The sequence below is a fragment of the Myotis myotis genome, unplaced genomic scaffold (assembly GCF_014108235.1).
Source record: "Myotis myotis isolate mMyoMyo1 unplaced genomic scaffold, mMyoMyo1.p scaffold_m19_p_1, whole genome shotgun sequence".
Lineage (NCBI taxonomy): Eukaryota > Metazoa > Chordata > Mammalia > Chiroptera > Vespertilionidae > Myotis > Myotis myotis.
In genome coordinates this window covers 184,899,305-184,921,308 of record NW_023416313.1, presented here as the reverse complement: position 1 = coordinate 184,921,308, position 22,004 = coordinate 184,899,305, and the positions used below count along the sequence as shown (strand labels likewise).

General features: G+C 45.4%; 1 protein-coding gene across 10 annotated transcripts in view; it reads left to right on the top strand.

Annotated features, from left to right (window-relative positions):
- NIN (ninein) overlaps positions 1-22,004 on the top strand; it is a 104,442-nt gene that overhangs the window by 32,238 nt on the left and 50,200 nt on the right. For 6 of the 10 annotated variants that reach the window (XM_036306528.1, XM_036306551.1, XM_036306543.1 and 3 more), the window contains 4 exons: positions 2,771-2,860; positions 4,678-4,862; positions 19,707-19,746; positions 21,318-21,508. In XM_036306528.1, coding sequence (XP_036162421.1) covers positions 2,771-2,860; positions 4,678-4,862; positions 19,707-19,746; positions 21,318-21,508 — 506 coding nt within the window. The remainder of the gene's footprint in view (positions 1-2,770; positions 2,861-4,677; positions 4,863-19,706; positions 19,747-21,317; positions 21,509-22,004) is intronic. The other 4 variants (XM_036306536.1, XM_036306599.1, XM_036306570.1 and 1 more) reach the window with 1 other exon arrangement.

Here is a 22,004-nt window from a genome sequence, read left to right as displayed (position 1 = left end):
CCATTGGCGTTTCCCATCTCTCCTTGGAGCTCATGAGTGGAGCAGTTACTTACAGTTATGTCAAGGGAAGCAAGAGGATATAAAATGGCCCATAGATAAAAGCGTTCCAGTATGAAACCCTGAACTATGTAAGTTACATCTGGATGCACTCATAAAATACAGAAACTTTGCCCCAGGGCTGCGGGTTTACAGGTCTTCATTGGGCATGTTGGGGGGAGGGGAAGGCACTCTTCCATTCAGGTGTGTACGTGTCTTTAGGTCGCCAGGAGGCCTCCTGCTCCGTGGTCTGCTGCTAGTCTAAAGGCCTGGTTGAGGTTGATAAGGAGAATAATAGAATTTTCAGATACTTAACAATGACTGTTGACCACGTATGTGCTCTCTGGATCTCCTTTTGCTCTCTTTCCCCTTTTTATCTTGTGAGTACAGTGATGCTGATGCTCTGAATAGGAGAGGGATGTGTGAGTGTGTAAATCTAAGAAGTAACTTTTTCATTGGTGTGATTGGTCTCATTCTTTATTGGTTACATGGGTGTCCCAATTATGCCCCGATTAATTAATTATCTGTCTAGACTTAGTGGGACAAACACAGGTGACCAGGAGTCAGCAATCACGGCCTGTGCCCTGGTGATTCAATGCTAAACAGCTGAGCCGAACCGGAACACATGAACACACAAGACAGAATTAGTGTGCAATCACTCAGGGTTTACTTACCTATTCCTAGCGGGTCCTAGGCTCCAGCAGAGGCCACCGGCCATGCACACCGAAAGACGGACGATGAAGACCGAGACAGACAGGCGGCCGCACTTCGTTCAGGCTCGCACAGCAGAGCAGTCAGTCAGGGGCTTGTCCCACGGTGCTGGGGTCCAACCCCAGCAGGTCCAGGGGTCCCCAAAGGTGTGGACAGAGTCGGCGAAGAAGGAATGCCTTTCCTTCCTGTTCTGGTCTGGATCTTCAGCCAGGTTCTGTTTCCATGTTCTCTTGCTAGGTTCTCCAGCCAGGTTCTGTCCAGGTTCTCCAGCCAGGTTCAGTCACCAGGTTCTAGTCAGGTTCTCTTGCCATGTTCTATCCAGGTTCTGTAGGCAGGTTCTCTCACTAGGTTCTGTCTCTAGGTTCTGTGTAGGTTCTGTGTCTAGGTTCTGTGGCCAGTTTCTGTCCAGGATCTTTTGCCATGTTCTCTCCAGTGAAGTTCTTCTGTCTCTAGGTTGTGTGTCTAGGTTCTGTGTCTAGGTCCTGTGTCTAGGTTCTGTGTCTAGGTTCTGTCTCCTGTTGTCTTGTTACGTCTGTATTTATACCAGTTGATTCCAATCCTATCAATCTCTATTCCAAAGGTTAGGGTGTTTCTTATCTCCATTCCAGGGAGTAAAGATTATGTAGCTTAAGCATGATTGTTTGTAGTTAAAGTGATTAATTACCTGCCTGGCACTTAGTTAAGGGGTTTTATTCCCTCCCTAACTTCAGGGGAAAATCCCTACCTGGGGAAACAACCTTTCTCAGAGAGGTGACCTTGGTTAAAACACATAGTGCCAAGAAGGTGAGCAAACATATTAAGAACAGTATGCCATATATGCCAGGCCCCTTGAAACAGCAAGGATGGACCGGCTCCCGGCACCACGGAGCTGAGCGATGTGGAGTCCTCCTCTCCTCAGGCGGGAGACATCGACAGAACAAAATCTGTTGCTTATGTAGCCAGTGGTCAACAACTTGTGTCTCATCCGTGTGGGCCAGACGGTGTGCCTTTGCTCACATCAAGATAGTGGGGCGTTCACCACATTTTGGAAGTTACCGAGTATTGGGGTCTTCACACAGCAAACATTTCTCACATTAATCATTTCACACAGTAATTATTTCCCCACATTACAGGGGTTTCCTTATGACCATAACATTATTATAACAATGGGTAAGTTGGGAAATTCATGTATGAGGAAACCTTAATACCCCAATTATCCTTTGTGTGTGCTAATATCCCTATTCCAAAAAGATGATACTGTTTAATGAAGTTTCTCTGAAAATTGACTTTGTGGTATATGTACATTCTGTGAAAAATGTTAATTTAAAGTTTGCTCAAAATTAGTTATAGTAAAATAAATAATTTTTTTAAAGTTTCTGGCAATACAAAAATAAGTAAGTGAATAGATTGACTCAAAACCCACAGGATTCCTAATGGTTCACAATCTGTTACCTTCCACTGCTTAGAAAAAAGCTGTTTCAAATCTACCCCTGCTCGCTGTGCAGCATGGGGTCTTGAGTGGTAAACAGCTAAGGCAGGGGTGGGCAAACATTTTGACTCGAGGGCCACAATGGGTTCTTAAACTGGACCGGAGGGCCGGAACAAAAGCATGGATGGAGTGTTTGTGTGAACTAATATAAATTCAAAGTAAACATCATTACATAAAAGGGTACGGTCTTTTTTTTTTTTAGTTTTATTCATTTCAAACGGGCCGCAGTTTGCCCACGGCTGGGCTAAGGAGTTGTTTCCTGCACAGGTGGGCTTGGGTTAGATTACAGTGGGTTTTCTAACATGGTTGCTGTGACCCTCCGCTGCTTCTCCTTGGGAAAAAGGGCATTCGGAGCTCCTGGGCCACTTCTGGCCACAGACCATGGCTGTTGGCCCCCTGGGAAAATCCTGCGTCCCGTTTCTGATGTTATACGTCTTCCTTTTCATCTTTTCCAAGCCCCCATCATCCCTAATGGTGTATCTTGTTGTCTGCCAGTAAAATTTAAGAATATGTCATAAATTAAGGATGGTTCTGCATTGCCTCTTATCTGACTAGCATCTGTGGGTGTCAGCTGCCAACAAGTAGCTCGGGTGTCTGGGCCGATCCTGAATACTCACAGGCTGACACACTCTCTCCTGATAAAAGGTACCTTCATATGTGCATGCGGGTTTCAATATAAATGTTGTATGCCTCAGTACAACTGTAAGAGGATCGCTCCACCCAATACAATGATTTGGCTGGGACTTTTAAAGAGCTGGGTATAAATATCGCTAGAAATTATAGAGCAAGCATAAGTACTTCACTCTGAGCTCTGCTGAGCATTTTCAGGATGCTTCTGACTGCATCTGTGCAATCTGAGTTTATACAGAGGAAGGGCAACGGGGGATGGGGGCCGAGATAGTCAAACCAGGTCACGCATCCTTCCAGGGAAGCTACCAAGTAATGGCGAACCCCAAAGGGTTTCAGTGATGATAAAGGAAAAGTTTTTCACTTTTCATTCTTATCTCATCAGCCACCCGCATTTTGTTGGTGTGTGTCCATACCTTATCTACAAATCTACATGCATGAGTTCAGACATATCTTGTTAGGGCTGTTATGTTCAAACAGAACAGATTTTGTTCTCCAGAGAGACATTCTATCTGTGTAGGTGATAAGAATCAAAGTATTGCCAGTCTTTTGTGTGTTAATGAAGTATTTTCTTCTCCTAATTCTGTGCAACAACAACAGAAAACAACCTATATCTAAGATGGCATGTGCATAGAGTGAAGTATTTATTTTATTGCTTTAAAGCTGTTAAAGGGAAAACAGGATAGTTTGTAGTGGTGATGGTGGTGGTGGTGGTGGTGGTGATGGTGATGGTGATGATGGTGATGGTGATGGTGATGATGGTGGTGGTGATGGTGGTGATGGTGGTGGTGAATGTTGAACCTGTGACACATTATGTCAAAATGCTGAAGTCCTTTAAGGTCAAGAGATGACTCTCTCCTATGCACAAGTCTTTTTATTTTGTACACACTGAAACTCTTGAAGAAGGAAAAAACATAATACACCACTTTTCTTAATGCAGTTTCACATTTGCTATTTAATTCCACAGCGTTTAATTTTAAAATGAGCTCTGGATGCCAGGTTTCGTATAGGCCAGTGGTCGGCAAACTCATTAGTCAACAGAGCCAAATATCAACAGTACGATTGAAATTTCTTTTGAGAGCCAAATTTTTTAAAATTAAACTATATAGGTAGGTACATTGTTATTAGCTTAATTAGGGTACTCCTAAGGCTTAGGAAGAGCCACATTCAAGGGGCCAAAGAGCCGCATGTGGCTCACGAGCCGGTTTGCCGACCACGGGTATAGGCGATGAGCTGTCATTAATTGATTTGGATCCGCTGTGTCAGTTTCTTTGTTCTCTCATCCTGCTTGTCTGATAGATCAGAAAGGAGGATGGTTAACAAAGGAGCCACTGAGGTCCGAGAGGGTGCGTTTCAGGCTAGTAACTAATAACTAGTAACTAGTCACTAGTAGGTGTGAATACTAACTTTACAGTGCTGATGCGGTGTTTGTTTTATCATGACTTTCTAAGACTTCCTCCAGTGTGTCTCTTTGTTAGTATGATCGCCCCCTCTCCCTTTCCTGCAAAACACCAGCTTAATAAACAGAACAAACATGACCCCTTGCTTTGTCCTGATCTTCCCATTCTGTACTTTTAACTCAATCCGTCCCTGCCGGCATTGCATCTCTCCCATCATATGCAGAGAGGTACTCGGGTGCGATAAATCCTTCAGAATTAGAAGCCGTGCTCAGCATTTGACCTGGTGGCTCACACACACCCTCGGCCACCACAGCTGGCAAATGCTGGTGGTTTATTTTGGGGCTGGTATAAGAGGCTGTGTCTGACGGCTGTGAGTGTCAGCTCAGGGCTGAGATTGTCCTGTAATGTGGCCTCAACTCTTGTCTCCTTGCCCAGACTGCTCACTAGAAGCTCAGCCCAAATATGTTAGAGGTGGGAAGCGTTATGGACGAAGGTCCTTACCGGAGTTTCAAGAATCCGTGGAGGAGTTCGCAGAGGTGACAGTGATTGAGCCCCTCGAAGAAGAAGAAGAAGAAGAAGAAGCAAGGCCTTCACACGTTCCGGCCGGAGACCACCATGAGGTAAGGGATCGGACAGACACATCCATCTGGACTGCAGGTGTGTCTGTCCATGACACCGCATGGCTGTGATGCAGACAGGAAGCCTGAGGGAGTTCATGGCTTTTCTCAGTTAACCAACTGCTTGCTAATCTCCTTACTTGCCTTTTGGACACATATGGCTAACTTTTCTATCGTTTGAATGTTTTCATCCGTTTCAGCTTTGGGAGAGCTGATGTTTCTATGCATGCTTTATGTTTATACATTTTTTGATTCAGTTATTTCCAGATGATCTGGTGTCTGCTGCTTCTAGCTGTTCTTAGAAACAGATCTCTCCTCCGTGACCCTGTCATTTTCAGTTGTGAAAAGCTAACCAGCCCCATCCCCAAACAATAAAACAGCGCCCGTGGCAGGTAGGACATGAAGGCGGTGTGTTTAGGCACTGCGAGAGCTGGCATCTTATCTGGTGGTGGGGGAAGCAGTTTTAAAACTTGGTCCTTGTCACAGCTCTCAGCTGTTGCCATGGTTCTTCCTCCCAGTTCCGCGGCACCAGGCTCGTCTGGCTCTCCAGCAGTCAGACGCACCTGCCTCCCTCATCGCCTGCCTTTTCATTTTACACGTTGCCATCTTGTACCAATAAAGGAGAAGCAGTTACAACATTTTCTTGATTCTTTCTTTCCAGCCCATTGACTGGCATGCCATTTATAGGACATGATTGAATGTGTCATGCTGAGCATGCTCTAAACACTTCTTGCATATCCCAGCTCAGCCTGGGGATGCCAGTATTTCAGATACTAATATAAACTGGAAAAGAGACCAAATGTCTGTAGATTGTGGGTTGACTGTGTGTGTGTGTGTGTGCGCGCGTGTGCATTTCTGTCTAACGTCCATGTGCAGCCCACTGCGACTTACAGGAAGGTTGCTCCGTTAGTTTCCCCAGCAGTCAGACATAGAGCACCCCCAACTTTCCGGAATACTCGCAAGCCCAAAGGTACGAAAGAGCCCACGTCCTGAGCAGAAATGAAACCGGCCACAAGTACTGCAGTTTAGATGACACGTGACTAGTCTGCCAATCAGAAGCTTGCACCATTTTTAAAAAAACAAACAATACCCGATCCCACCCCACAAGTGAAGGAGCAGTGTCAGAAATGTGAGCCAGAACGGAAGAAAGGTAGCTAGAGAAGAGGGCGAGAAACCACAAACATGGTGTCAGCGTCGTGTGGGTGAGAAGTGACAGATGAAAACAGAGAAGGCCGTGAGAAGCCAGAAGGAAAACGCCGCCTGGAACATCACAGCCCTGGGGGCCGGTCGGTCTGAGGCAGCGGCTACTTCCTGTCTTGGTTCAGTGGGTTTCAGACCCTTTCCTGGGTCCCATTGAGAATGTAGATAGGGCCTTTCCCCCCAATGAAACACATTCATTCACATGCACCAGCATGTTGCATATACAGTTCCAGGGAGGCCAGTAATTTGCATGCTTCAGTTTTTACAGTGTTGGTAATATTTATCTTGCTGTCAGAAAGGGCATCATTTTATTACACAAAGTCTGTTTAGTGACCCCGAGTCCTGTAGCATGTGCCTGAGACACCTCTCTGTGGAAACATGGTTAAAACATGTCTCAGCACTTTAGGAGGTAAGCTTTTGTTATTTGGAGAACACTTTTAAGACTGGCATCTCCATTTCCAGCTATTTTGAGTACCGGGGGCATTAGTATTTGCTGTTAAGAAATGAAATGATTGCTTAGTTTTTTTAAAAAATATTTTTATTGATTTTTAGAGAGAGAGAGAAAGAGAGAAACATTGATGAGAGAGGAAGTCATTGATTGGCTGCCTACTGGGGATCGAGCCCGCAACTAAAGCATGTGCCCTGCCTGCCTGGGAGTTGAACAAGCAACCTCTTGATTCCTGGTCGATGCTCAACCACTGAGCCACACCAGCCGGGCTGATTACTTAGTTTTTAATAAGATAGTTTCTGGTTACCACCTGGGGATACCCAAAAAGTTCTCAGGCAGAGCTGATTTTGTTGCTGGCAGTATATTTCTTACAGCCTTGTTTTATCTTATCTACTGACTTCCAGTGAGATTTATTGTTTAAAAAGTGAGAGTCTGGTTTCATGTCTAAATAAAGATAAGAGTTGAGGCCTGAGTCTGGGCAAAAGATTGGAAGGGAGGGGGAAGAGAGGGAGAGAGAGAGAGAGGCAGACTGATAGACAGACATTGATCGGTTGCCTCCTGCACACATCACTACCGGGGGCCAGATCAAACCTGAAACCGAGATACGGGACCTTGGCTGGAAATGGAACCTGAGACCCTTTGGCGCTCGGGCCGAGGCTCTAACCACTGAGAATGCTGGCCAGGGCAGGTATGACCTTTTGATGCTAAATATAGAAGCTTTGGTGTCCAACTACCCACCGGCAACTGCCGGGAGCCGGTCCATGCTTGCTGTTTCAAGGGACCTGGCATATATGACATACTGTTCTTAATATGTTTGCTCACCTTCTTGGCACTATGTGTTTTAACCAAGGTCTCTGAGAAAGGTTGTTTCCCCAGGTAGGGATTTTCCCCTGAAGTTAGGGAGGGAATAAAACCTCTTAACTAGTGCCAGGTGGGTAATTAATCACTTTAACTACGAGCAATCATGCTTAAGCTACATAATCTTTACTCCCTGGAATGGAGATAAGAAACGCCCTAACCTTTGTAATAGAGATTGATAGGATTGAATCAACTGGTATAAATACAGATGTAGTAAGACAGCAAGAGACAGAACTTAGAACACAGAACTAAGAGAGACGGAACCTAGGCACAGAACCTACACAGAACGTTCTCTAGAGACAGAAGAACTTCGCTGGAGAGAACATGGCAAAAGTTCCTGGACAGAAACTGGCCTCAGAACCTAGAGACAGAACCTAGCGAGAGAACATGGCAAAAGATCCTGGACTGAACCTGACTACAGAAATTGGCAAGAGAACCTGACTAGAACCTGGCAACTGAACCTGGCTGGAGAACCTAGCGAGGGAACATGGCTACAGAACCTGGCTGGAGAACCTGGAGAACCTGGCTGGAGAACCTAGCAAGACAACATGGATACAGAACCTGGCTGGAGATCCTAAGCAGAACCTCTCTGGAGATCCAGACCAGAACTTGGCTGGAGATCCTGGCTGGAGATCCTGGCTAGGCTGCTGATCAACTGAACACTGTCTCCGTGTCCTTCCTTCTTCGCCGACTCCATCCACACCTTTGGGACCCCTGGACCTGCTGGGGTTGGACTCCGGCAGGCAACCGAATAGCTAACAGAGGCCTGGAGGGGTCATTTCTCTCATTGTCTGCTTCCCGAGGACTTCTCCTGCCTGGACTTTGATGGTCTGTTATATCCTCCCCAGAAAGCCTCCAGGAGTTCCAGTTACCGCCTCTCACCCTGTCTTTTTAAATTCGGGAATGTGGACTCAATCCGAAGCTCATCGAGCTGCTTTCTTGCTTAAAAATGAAGTGTTTGGGGAGCTGAATGGAACCTGTCAGTTTTCAAATCAATTAATCGCTTTAAAAAATGAGAGCGTCCCATGTGACATTTTGGATGTTCCTGTTGGCAGTGAGACAGGCCAGCCCCAGCTTCGTGCTGTACCCGTGGTCGTAGGTCACAGCCACGGATACCTGCATCCTGCTGGCAGTGTCGCCAGTGTGTCCGTCTTATGCATACTTCTGGGCCCGGATAGCAGTCCTGGTTCCTGGCCCATTGTCCGAGTAGCCTCAGCTTGGCCAACAGAAGTCCACCCTCCGGGCAGCATGGGCCTGTGTGAGAAATACCCTCGTCCCTTCTGCAGAAGCTGCTCGGGTCTCCTCGGAGTGCTGGGTCATCGTTCCTATCTAGGGTAGCCCCGATGGGGACGCTGGAGGGGCACCAATTCTCAGTGACCTGTGGGATTTATTTATTCTTAATTTATAAAGAGCTCAGAATCTGTCAGGAGTTCTTTATTGTACTGTTGACTTCTTTTCTCCCTTCTGGTTGCGTGAGTCCCTTTGCTCTCCTGCCCTTGGGTGTTAGGAATTTATTCCTCGGTTGTGCTTTTTATCAGCGGCTCACACTTCCTCTCAGTGCCACCGGGCAACACCGAGGGAGGGGCGTGCTGGGTCTCCCCAACGGGACTATTTCCTGAGAAGCAGTCAGGCGGAGAGCTGGAGACGTGCTTCTCGTTTTGATCGTGCATTTCCTTTGACTCCGGATTCTGGCTCAGGGGCCAGTGGGACTCGGGGCTGCCTTTGGGCTGCAGTTTCTCCTGCCCTCAGACATGCCTAGAGCGACTGTGGAGCTTTTTGATGAAGACTAAAGGATCCGTACCTGCTGTCAGAGTTAAATGCGGGGCGGGGGTGTTGGTTCTGGCTATAGCTACCCAAGAGACTAATTTTAGCTCTAGGGTGAATCAAGTAATTATTTTATTTATCTGAGGACTGGGTAGGGGTGGACAGTGGAAAGGAACGGTGTCACAGGCACCTATAAAAGCTGTCCTCGTGTCGGCTCGCTTCCTTCTAGGAACTCATCCTGGGGGGATATGTGAGCAAACAGTCAGCTGAAGGGATAAAACAATACCCCCCCTTCTCTCTAGGGTTATTCCGCAATAGGGGAGTTGCTAAAGATTGACAGTTTGTTCCGAGGCTCCTGGTTAGGGGTTCAGAATCTTTTTCTGCATCTTTCCTCAGAAGTCCTTCTCCCACCATGCCTGTAACAGACACTCGAGGTAATTCTCAGTAGTCAGGCTTCTCTGCGTCTACCTGTCACTCCACCCTTCCCCTCCCACCCAAGAAAACATGGTCACGCAGGCAAGTGAGAGTGGTGCTAAGATGGATTTTATTTTTATATACATTTATTTTCATGTGAGTCCCATGTGAAGCTCCAGGCTCCCTCAGTTACAGCGACTTGGAACTCCTCCCGTGGCTGTTTGTGGTGCCCCGTTGTGATCCGGAGCCGTGGGTGAGCACCCGGAGCCGTGGATGAGAACCCAGAGCCGTGGGTGAGCACCCGCGTGGTTAGTCTGGAGTGACAGATGCTCACCACGTGGCCCTGCCTCTGAATAGAATATACGAGAGTAAATCTTGGTAGGAGGTGGTGTTGATTATATGCCACTTTTTTCTCAGTTCACATTTGTCTAACAAACTGTAAACATTTTATCGTCTTCATCCTACCCTGCCCCTCCCCCAGCTTTATTTAGGCAATTTGATTCTTTCCTGCTGAAACAGGAAGTATGTAACCTAGCTACTAAGCATGCCTCCCCTACCGAGTGTAGCTTACAAGGCCTTAAAAGCCATTGGGTAGAGAAAGACCACTGTTATCTGCTAAATTTCCAGCACTGAAACGTGTGTTACAGAACTTCATTTGGAAGCCCTGGGGCAAAATGTACCAATTCACATGGGACAGGTAGGCTCCACCTCAGGCTGAAACTGGCTTCCACCTTCCAGTTTAGTGCATTTATCTGGCAGGTGGATCCCTTGGGAGTCTGACCTCTCGTTCTGGGTGGTATTGAAAGGAAAGTGGTGATTTTTTCTCTTTTCATGGGGTCATTTTCACTCGAGGCAATTCAATGGGACATTCTATTCTGAATTATTCCACAGGAACAAAGGGCACATTCTTGATGCCAACGTAAGGTGTGATTAGTGAGAAGGTTTTGGTTGTCATCATTCTTGCTTCACTTCATTAGGAAACAGGAGTGAGTTTTTAGGGTCTAAAGAATATGTCCCCCCACGCCCCCCTTTTATATGCATATATGCAGTGGCTACTGAACTGACCTTGAGTTTTATGTTCATGCCTCTTCTAAGGGTAGGTGGTAAGGGGGCAGACAAAACAAAACTAATCCTCAATTCTGTTCTGTATCACTCAGCCCTGGTAGGAAAGGTTGTTCAATTAATACAATTGGGGCAGGGCCACTTTGCTTTCTGCCCTGGTTGAAAACAGGGGACACCTTGTTAACTGTTTTCCTCCACAGGAATAAATCAGGTCTAGTAAGATTCTTATCAAGAGCAAGAGGCTTTAGACAATTATTTTTTCAACTGTAGACAATACTAGTGTAAGCCAAAACCCCGCAGCTTAAGTGAGGACCTGGGAGAAAAGTTAAAGCCAATTGCTTCATTTGCCCAAGAACGGACAAGCAAATTAAGTCTTTGTGTTGTGACTGTGGGGTTAGGAGGATGGGAGACAATGGTGGTTTAAAAACTTTTTTTTTTTTAAAGCTGATTTTACTACTCTACATAAAATCAAACTTAAGACATGTGAAACTGACTTATAGTCCCCTTATGTTCGTTTTCATATATGCATACCTTTGCAGTTAAACTTTATGAATTATTCATTTACATTGTATAGGGTAAATATTTAATTCTGGAACAAACATCTTAATACCTGAGAGAAGTTCTGCTAATAGATTTTGTAGTTGAAATGCAACTGTTTTCCCATTACTTCCATAACATTTTTTTTACGTTCTCTTTCAGTGTTTTTAAACATGTGTTTTTATTGATTTTTAGATAGAAAGGGTGAGGGAGAGAGAAACACACCAATGAGAGAGATACATCCACCGACTGCCTCCTGCACATCCCCTATTGGGGATCAAGCCCACAACCAGGATATGTGCCCTGACCAGGACTCGAAGCTGGGACCTCTTGGTCCATGGGGTGATGCTTAATCCACTGAGCTCCACCAGCCGGGCCTTAACATTCCCTACCATTTTGGGTCTAGCCTTTTACTTAGACATTCTGTAAGCAGTTTCAATACTATTGTCATTTATTTCCATCAAACGGTGTGACATCACCAGGATACATTTTTTATTCATGGAATTTCAGTGGTTTCCCTTTATATTTAAGTCTGATTAGATCATCTGGCTATTCCCAGAAATGAGACACTCATCCAAGAGGCAATTGTAGATCACTAAAAAGTGATGTAAAGAAGCCCCTACAATGCTAACAGGGCGTTGAGGCTTTCAAGCTTTGCTGTTCTGGAAAGTCTTCCTGACTTGACCCTACAGGGAATTCCTCTGGAGTCAGCCCCCACCTCGTCTGCCTTCCAGGTCAACGGTTTCTCATAGTTACTTTCTGACTAACACAGGCAACCAATCAAACATCAACAAGGTGACTTTAATGATAATAGTAACATTTTCCAATTACACACCATTAAGGGTTTTCCAAATGGCAAAGCAGTATTCACACTGTCAGTCAAGAACAACTCTGATGGGCAAGATTCCATGAGCAGATGTATTTAAAGAAAAAAAAAAATCCCTTTCCTTTAAGGACTTTAAAATCCCATGAATCAAAACCACTTTCCAGCTTTGGTAGGAGAGTCGTTAAGAATAAAACTCTTTTACATTGAACATTTCTCCACACTGGCAGCACCGAAGGCTCGTTGGCATCTAAATATGTGTGCATTTAAAAATAGTACATTGATTCCCATTCTCCTCAGCACTGACTTGTAACGTTTCCTTGCTTTAAAAGATAAAGGCACTGATTTGCATTCTAGAAGTGACAGCCCTGCCACTGAGCTACTTGTCCCTGGTTCTGAGCAGAGATGAGGAACTGGGCTGTCAGGGTCTCCACTGACCACTTTGCCTTCACAGGTGAGACAGCGGGAGCGAACCAAAGTCCCAGGAAGTGTGTGGCTGCAGAAGCAGTAGCCAGTCCTGCTGGCTCACTAAGTTTCCAGTACCTGGCCACAGTGTGAATTTATAAATAGTTAGGGCATAAATGCCATAGATGCCATGTTTTTAAAAGTCCTACCGTTTTAATCATAAGCACCCTCCTAAACCAATTTTTGTGTGTGTTTTATTTTCCCAGAGACTCCCTTTGCTCAGCTACTCTTGTAAAATAGGCCCTGCGGCTCAGTTTGTTTGGGAAGCTTTGTTATTCTAGTAAATTTCCTTCCACCTTTTCCTGGGCTTGCTGGGCTTTCTCCTTTCCAAAACAAAACAACAAAAAAAACCCTGCTCAAAGCTGTGGAGATCAGCTCAGCAACCTCTGCTGGGAAAGAATAGCCCGTGTGTGCCCCCATAATCGCTTTAATTAGCCAGACATTCTGCGGGGCACAAGGTCTGCCCTGGAGCAGATGGTTGGTGGGGGCTGTGACTGGGCTATTGTGGGCAGGGCCGTGCCAGGCTCACAGGCTGCAGATGCTGGCCTGGCCTCGGTGCTGGAAGCCCGGGATCCAAGAGGCTCAGGCCATCTGCTCCGCAGTCCGGCCAAGCAGGTGTCCCTCCGAAGAAAGCATTCCTGAAAGCAGTGCTGCCTGCACGGCCCATGTGTGCGGGCGGCCTCATCCAGCTGTAGGGAGTGGCCACAATGGCCAGCGTGACAGGAGGTGCACAGCCCACGAGGCCGTGCGGGGCTCCCTTTGTCTGCCTGGGGCGGGTGGGCTGCCTTTGGGGCCAGGCAACCTCTGACCCTCTCCCCTCTGTCCGCTCTCAGTGGGGCTCTGGGCCAGCCGCTGGCATGGTATAATGTGGAAGCGCCAGCAGCCCCTGCCCGCTGTGGCCACCCAGGGGACATTGTCCCACATGGGGCGGGCCCTGGGAGACCCCGCTCCTAAGCTGAATCAAAAGTTGATTGCTTCATCGAAACTTTCAAAGCTGTCATGTCTACAGGTCTCTTCTATGCTGCTTCTTAAAGCTGACATGGGTCTGTCTGCTGTTTCTGTCCTCTGCCTTTGGCCTAGCCCAGTGATGGCAAACCTATGACACGCGTGTCAGAGGTGACACGCGAACTCATTTTTTGGGTTGATTTTTCTTTGTTAAATGGCATTTAAATATATAAAATAAATATCAAAAATGTCAGTCTTTGTTTTACTATGGTTGCAAATATCAAAAAATTTCTATATGTGACACGGCACCAGAGTTAAGTTAGGGTTTTTCAAAATGCTGACACGCCGAGCTCCAAAGGTTCGCCATCACTGGCCTAGTTTGAACACCCAGGTATGTAGTAGGAATGGTCGTTACAATATTTATTTACTTAACAGACACTTACACTCATTTGTACCAGGCACTGTTTTAGGTGCTCTCCAAGTATTGGCACACCTCATAGGTAGGCATTGCTGTTCACTTAGCCACGAGGAAACAGGCGCGTTGGGCGTTAGGTAGCCTGCCCACGGTTGCTCAGCCAGCCCCTCGTAGAACTGAACTGAAATTGAACTCGGGGAGTCTGGCTGTGGAGGCCAAACCCTTCACCACATCATTGTTCTGGCTGCAATAACAACAAGAGCTCACATTTCCTAGTGCCGTGTCCCCATTAGCTGTGTGCTCCCCCTTTGCAGAAGAAGTGAGGTACTGAGGGGTCACACAGAACGGCAAGCCAGGGGGACGGTCTCTCAGCAACCCCTAGTGCTCACGCATGCCACCGTTTTGCCTCTGGAGTTGGGAGTGAATCCCTCAGAGTTATTATTTTTAATGTATTAATTAATATCTGTTCTTTCTCTAGCGAGGGGCTACATGAAATTTTAAGGGAAGAAATCTGAAATCCTTTTGTGTGTGAATTAGTACTGGAAACGCATCCCAGCAATTGTCTCTCCCCATTCTCCCCATTTTTCCTGAGATTTTTGTGATTATCTTCCTCCCAGTGCCCCCGGCTGGTCTGTGTCTCAGGCCACCTGCCAGGCTTGCACAGCCTGGGTAAACCATCAGCAATTAAACGACCTTGTTCCGGAATGATGCCTCCTCTTATTGGTGCTGTTCCAATAGCCCAATGATCTAATCCCCCAACCTTTTAACCTGCCTCCCCCCCTCCCCCACTTTTTAATTGGAACTGCTGGCCCCAGGCAGTGAGAATGAAAATAAATGAGCTGTGAATGAATTGAATCTCCCCTCCTCCCTGCAGCCCCCCATTGCAATTTAATAAACGATCAGCCGCCATGGCTTACCTCCCTCTTTATCGGGACGGCAAACTCTCCAGGTGAGGTGGTCTTGGAACGAAAATGTAGCCCTTAGCATAAGCTTGCTTCTCCCTAGCAGGGCTGCTCCTCGCTGGACCTATGTTTCTCACACAGGGCCGGGGAGGGATGCTTGGAAAGTTGTTACCCCTAAAGATTTTATTTATTGTTTTTAATATATTTTCTTGATTTTTTACAGAGAGGAAGGGAGAGGGATAGAGAGTTAGAAACATCGATCAGTTGCCTCCGGCACACCTCCTACTGGGGATGTGCCCGCAACCAAGGTACATGCCCTTGACCAGAATCGAACCTGGGACCCTTCAGTCCACAGACGCTCTGTCCACTGAGCCAAACCCCTAGGGCACCCCTAGAGATTTTAAAACAAGTTATCCCTTACACTGCCACCCCTGGCCCTAAGGGTTTGTGTGAAGCCATTTAAGCTGTTGGTGCTGCCTGGGGTTTAGAAGTTTTGCTGTTCCTAGGCCATTGGGTTAGGCTAGCTTAAGAATGCCTCTTTTGGATGGCCATGGTCACAGCCCCCACGGTAGGCCTCTGTAGGCTGAGGCAGCACTGGTTCCAGCAGGGTTTACCCTCCTGACCAGCACCTGGCCTCCCACCACGCGTCTCTCTCCGTCATGGGCCACAGCGCTAGAGGACACTACAGGTACTGCATTGTAAATACCACAGGGAGCAGACGTTCCTTTTCTCCCACCCCATGTCACAGGAAATTCAGTGAGAATTGGAAGGAATAGTGAAGTTGTACCCATTTATGTTGCATAAACAACATTTATAACGGTAAAGGAAATAAGATTGTTTCTTGTAGTCCGTCAAGCAAATGTATCCACTTCATTGTCTCTGTTTCCTTCCAGTCTTTGTCTAATTGTATAAATATTTTTGCCAGCGGTAATCATAGTGTAGATAGCATTTTTGTTATGGTCTTTCATGTAACATTTCATTAGACATTTTTCCATGCTCCTCCATGGTTTTATGATTATTCTTTTAATGAATGTTATGATAGATCATTATACTTTTATGCCCCAATGTTGAATATTTAAATTGTTTTCAATATTGTGCTCTTACAAAAAAAATGCTAAATGTATATATTTATGGCTATGTTTTTATTCTTCTTTTGGTTTTATTACCATATGAAATTATTGAGTCAAAGAGTATGAATATTTTTATGGATTTTGATACATTAAGTCATTTGCTTTACTAAAAGGGTAATATCCATTTACACTGCTACCAGTAACATATAAACAGGCCTATTTTAAATTATGGTCTTGATGGTAATAGGAGTCCCATCTTACTTTTCTAATTCAGTGGGAACAAAATGATTCCTTGGGTTTCATTTCTACTTCTTTGATTGCTGTGGAAATGAACCTTTCCCTGGGGTTTAGGAGGTTGCGCTGTACCTGATGCCACTGGATTAGGCTATCTTAAGAATGCTGCTTTTGGCATTTGTTTAATTGTGTTGCCTCTTATGCAAATTGTCTGTTTGTATTCTGTGCATATTTACTGGAGACTTGGCATTTTTCTTACAAATTGATACGAATAATGATACCTCCCCAGGGCCACCCAAATTAGTGCTTTAAGTTTAAATGTAATGAAAAAAATTGCAAACATACATTCGATATGTATTACATAAACACATGTCCAATAAAAATAAGACTTTATATAGTGCTTATTATGTACCGGGAACAATTCTAAGCATTTTACCCAGCTCTGTGAAATATGTCCTACTTTATTCCCATTTTATAGACGGGAAACTGAGGTGAAAGGATAAGAGACTTGTCCAAACCCAACCCGGTAGGTAAACGAGGATTCAGAGCCTGGCAGTCCAGCTCCTACATCCATGCAGTAACCCTCACAACTCGATCTCTTATTAGTTAAGGGTGAGAGTCAGAAAAAGAAGGTGCAGGGAAGAACCACCCTGGGGATTGCATCAGATACAGGCAGCCAGTCCCATAGCCTCGGGAGATGTTGGAGACAGAATAGTGTGGCCTCTTGCTTCTCTGAACTAATTGCTCACTGTTTTAAAATGCATTGAGAAGTGAGCAAATGTAAACAATAAACTTTTATGTAGCAAGATACACACCTTGTTGCTTTAGGAATTGTTACCAAGGGTTTTTTGAAGGTGTGTTTGCATTTTTCCAGCTATATCCCAGTGGAGCTCCTTTTATTACTCATACGTAGTGATATTCATTTGCCATTTCTCCTGTCAGTTTGTGCTGTTTAAAACCATCCCCTGCTTGTGAGTTGTTAGGTTTTATTTTAACCAAATGATTCTTAGACCATAGAAACACATTTTTACTTGCTGTAGGTGGAATTAATGGATTTTATTTTTGGGTGTGTCCAACTTACAATGCTGAATGAGTTTTCCCATTAGGAGTGCCCAAGTAGTATGAGAATTTAAATCATTTGCTCTGAAAAAATAAATATATATGTAGAAGCCTAATATGCAAATTGTCCCCGTGGAAGTTCAACCCGGAGACCGATTGCTTGCTATGATGTGTGCTGACCACCAGGGGGTGGCGCAGAATGAAAGAACGCCCAGCTGGCAGCCAGAAGGAAGGCCCCGGCCAGCAGCCAGAAGGCCCAAATCGGCCCTAATCGCTGGCCAGGCCTCGGGACCCTGCCCATGTACAAATTTCATGCAACGGGCCTCTAGTAAATAAATAATTTGCTCTGTTGGATGAGGAAATAAATAGGGAAGGACAGACAGGCAGGGTGCTTTTATTAATAGGACTTTATTGATTTAAAACTTTTAATATACAAACAGTTGAGTTCTGCCAAAAAAATAATACCAGAAAATCTATGGAGAACTATTTACTCCACTGCTCCCTCCCCACACCCACCACGATGGACATCCGCCAGGCTGGATATGTCTTCATGTGGAAATGTGGGCTGATAAAATTGTAATCAAACAAACAAGCAGAAATCACATTGCACCCTAATTCAGTTTCCACTGATACCATGTGTATCAGTGAGTTCCAGTTGTAACCTGAATGAGTTGTCGTGACTTACATATTTTGAGTTACTGCCTTTGGATGTCTTTTCTGTATGCCAGGAATAATCCATCTCAGCATTGTCAGTGTGTGGTTTCAGTTCAGAATTTGGGGAAAATGTGGGGAACTCTCTGAATTGGTGTTATCTTCAGTATGTTTCTAAGTAAAGCATGGAACTGTGACGCCCTGGATGGCTGTCCTTCAGCTAAGAGGAGAGGGCTGAGTGTCAAGAGGAACAAAGTCGGTGTGCTTACTCATATCAACTTGAACAGCTACTGAAAGTCAACCTGTAATCTAAGAATCGTAGGTCGCACACTGCCTGCCATGAGCAATCCAAGCTCTGGAGACAGGAGTAACGAGGCTCTTTTTCCGGTTGAGTTTATTTCAGGATTCTAAGAAATCAGCCAGCACAGAGAGGGGGCTTGGTAACATGTCAAAAGCAGCTTCATTCCTAAAGTTGGCTCTTTGCTGAGACAGCAGCCAGGTTTTGAAGGGGGAGGCGGGGGGCGGATTGCACCTTTTTTTTCCTCAGTGAGTTTTCCTTCGATGGTTGTAGAACCTCCCAAAGGCAGTGATTAGGCAGCTCACTGGCGAGGCCAAGGCCATTGCGGACCTACTCGTTGCCCTGGTTGGAGCAGACCTGTGCCGTGTTGGCCAGTGGAGCAACGCCTGGATTGGGGTTCTGACTTGTGTCCTTGGCCAAGTGCAGTTGTGCACCAACACAAGCCACAACTCTATGCTGTGACGTGGAAAAGGCCCAGTAGTAGTAACAGCATATGCTAAGGGGATAAAATGGCCCAGGGCAGATCAATGTCACTGCTTTTAGTGTAAGTTACTGGCAATGTATATTGGACCTTTCTAGCCTACCTTTTTTGGGTTGCATCTGTACCCTCTTACTGTGCCACAAACACCCGAGGCTCATTCCTGCCTCCATGCTTCAGCAAACAGTAACTGCTTCTTACTTTTTACTTGGCTGTCTCCTGCTCATCCTTCAGGTCTCAGTTTACAGGGGTCCTCAAACTACGGCCCGCGGGCCACATGTGGCCCGCCAAAAACATTATCCGGCCCGCCGGGTGTTTTGGCGCCGCTGCCTGTTGCTTAGCAGCCGACTAGTTTTTTTTTAAACTATAGTCCGGCCCTCCAACGGTCTGAGGGACAGTGAACTGGCCCCCTGTTTAAAAAGTTTGAGGACCCCTGGTTTAGATAATTGATTCTTTAGGAAGTCTCCCCAGATCTCCCAAGTCTGAAGGATCCCATGTACCCTCATAGCATCTTGAACTTGCCCATCATAGCACTTAATATACTATCGTATTGTACTTCCTGGTTTGATTTTTTTGGTTTTTGTTATGTTTTGCCTGCATGTCTGCATTAGCATGTAAATTTCTCGAGGCAAGAAATATGTTCATCCTCTTCATAGTTGTATTCCAAAGATGGAGCAAAGTCCCTGGCACCCAGTACACATCTGTTGAGGAACACATTCATCCATGCGTGCATTCAAACCCTCATTGGTGGGTGGGATCTGAATATTTCTCTGGCGTGGTTTTACTGGTTGTGGCAGATTGTGCTGTGGAATAAGCGACTTCGCAATCATGAAAGGCAGTTCCTTGGTGAAACGCTGCAGAAGGCTGTGTGGTGTTTCTTAGGAGGCTGGTTGAGGAGAAAGCCCTAGGGCAGTGATGGCGAACCTATGACACGCGTGTCAGAGGTGACACGCGAACTCATTTTTTTGGTTGAGTTTTCTTTGTTAAATGGCATTTAAATATATAAAATAAATATCAAAAATATAAGTCTTTGTTTTACTATGGTTACAAATATCAAAAGATTTCTATATGTGACACGGTACCAGAGTTAAGTTAGGGTTTTTCAAAATGCTGACACGCCGAGCTCAAAAGGTTCGCCATCACTGCACTAGGGGGTCCTGGGTCATGTGACTCATGCAGATGTTGCTTTCATGGGCACTGATCTTCTTCTCTTGCCTTCTCTAGCACTGGAAGACGCAACCCAGCGAGGAGTACGAAGCAGAAGGTAGGAGCTGAGTGTGTGTCAGGGAAGGACGGGCTGCCGCTCACAGGCATTCTCCACAGCCCCCTTCCTGCATCTCCTGGCCTTCTTCTAACAGCCTTGCATGCTGGAGGCCAGCTGAGAAGTAACCTTAAGAACAGCAGCAACGAAAATTCATTCCCAATTGACAGCTTATAGTTCTAAAATACTAACTTTTAACATCATGCAAGATAGGAGAACTAAGATGTAGAATTTCACTACGGTTAATTACTCTCTTATATCGATAACTTCAAAATTAATCTGTGAACAGTCCTGAATTAAATAGTGACCTATCTCTTGACAAGTTTTAGATGTATTTAAGAAACATCACTTGAAACATGTATGGTTTTATTAAGCACAATGTCACCCCAATAAATTCAATTTTTTAAAAAAAATCAAAACACTTCTGGCCAGCAGATGGCACTGTGACCCAGCTGACAGAACCTCAGCTGGCTGCACAGCCCACCCTGCCAGGTAGGTTATCTGTACTTAAGTGCAATTACAGCGTGTTCTCTAGGTCTCCAGCCTGGAAACATACAGCAGTAATGGGCTTAATCTCTTCGATAAATAACACTACATGCTCTTCTCAACCCTCCAAGTTCTTCCAGGCACACAAAATTGTGCCAGTGATTATCTCATGTTTAAGTAATGACTTTAAAGACTCTCTCTAATAAATGGGTAAGTCGAAAATGTAACTAGAAGTGAGAACTTTTAATAGAAAATAAATTTTTATATTTAAATAAGTAGTTTTATCCTTAAGTCTTTACATAGAAGTTATCCTTAATATATAGATAATTAATAATTTGCAGCTCACAACCTTTTATTCTTTGGAGTTGGACTGTTTTGCCAGTCAAAATATTTATAGGTGTAAAGATTTTGGAACAAACTAATCTTGAGACATGATTTTTTAATGATAATTATCACGAAATTACTTTCTTCTCAGTAAAAGCAGTGCCAGACTAGACTCTCTAGTGCTTAGACCAGACGAGAGTGGAGATAATGAAGATGATAAGGGAGCCCTAGTCGAGGCAGGGTGGATAAAGCTCCATGGAATGCCTCTCACCCAGCCTTCTCTCCCGCTGTCACAAAGCCTGAGGCTATACATGTTTTCCGTTGTACTGACACAGGACTAGACCCTAGGCCTGGCCGCATGAGAGCTACTTCTTCCACGGGTATGACTGCCAGTGAACAAAACAAAAAAATGCCTGATTGCCCTAGGCCAGTGGTCGGCAAACTGCGGCCCCTGAGTGTGGCTCTTCCACAAAATACCACATGTAAGCGCCCACATACAGTGTGATTCAAACTTCGTGGCCACATTCAAGGGGCCAAAGAGCCACATGTGGCTCGCGAGCCGCAGTTTGCCGACCACTGCCCTAGGGGCAGCCCGAGAACCAGTGGTTCCATTGCATTTGAACCTCAGAATTAAAATGGAATCAGCATTCATAGCCTTTTCTATCATTTTTTATTTTCAAAAAAAGCACATTTTTTTTCTTTGAGGATAGGTCTCTTCCTTTGTAATCCCCTTGGAGATAACACAATGTATGCTTTTATTTCAGGCCAGCTAAGATTTTGGAACCCAGATGATTTGAATGCCTCCCAAAGTGGGTCTGCCCCTCCCCAAGACTGGATAGAAGAGAAGCTGCAGGAGGTTTGTGAAGATTTGGGGATTACCCGTGATGGTCACCTGAACCGAAAGAAGCTGGTCTCCATCTGTGAGCAGTATGGTTTGCAGAATGTCGATGGAGAGGTGAGCCAGGCATCACATATTTATTCGTGAATAGTAATCAGGATAAAAGCTCAGCTGGCCCCCGCCTGGGAACAGCCATGTTTTGGCTTCCTGCAGTATGTTACGGAGACTTCCTTCTCTTTTTTCTGGGAAGTCAGCCACGACGATTCTGTCCTCGAGGAGCTCATGCTGTGTTGTAGAAAAGAAAAACAGACAATAGCTGACACTTAACTGAGCCCGTACTCTGCACCCCTCACTTTACTCCATATATTATAGTCAGATACTAGCTCAGTACAGCCATGATGTCAGATATACAGGGTGTACCCCCAAAATGTAGACACACTTTAACAGCCAGTAGCTCAGTTTTGAAAGTGAAATGTATTTTAATAAACACGGCCTTTATAATTATTCGAAGTGTGTGTCTACATTTTGGGGAGCACCCTATCTTTGTAGACGTGGCATTCATGAGTGTGAATGTGGGGAAGGTGTAGAGGAAGGAGTAAGCAGACAGATTTGA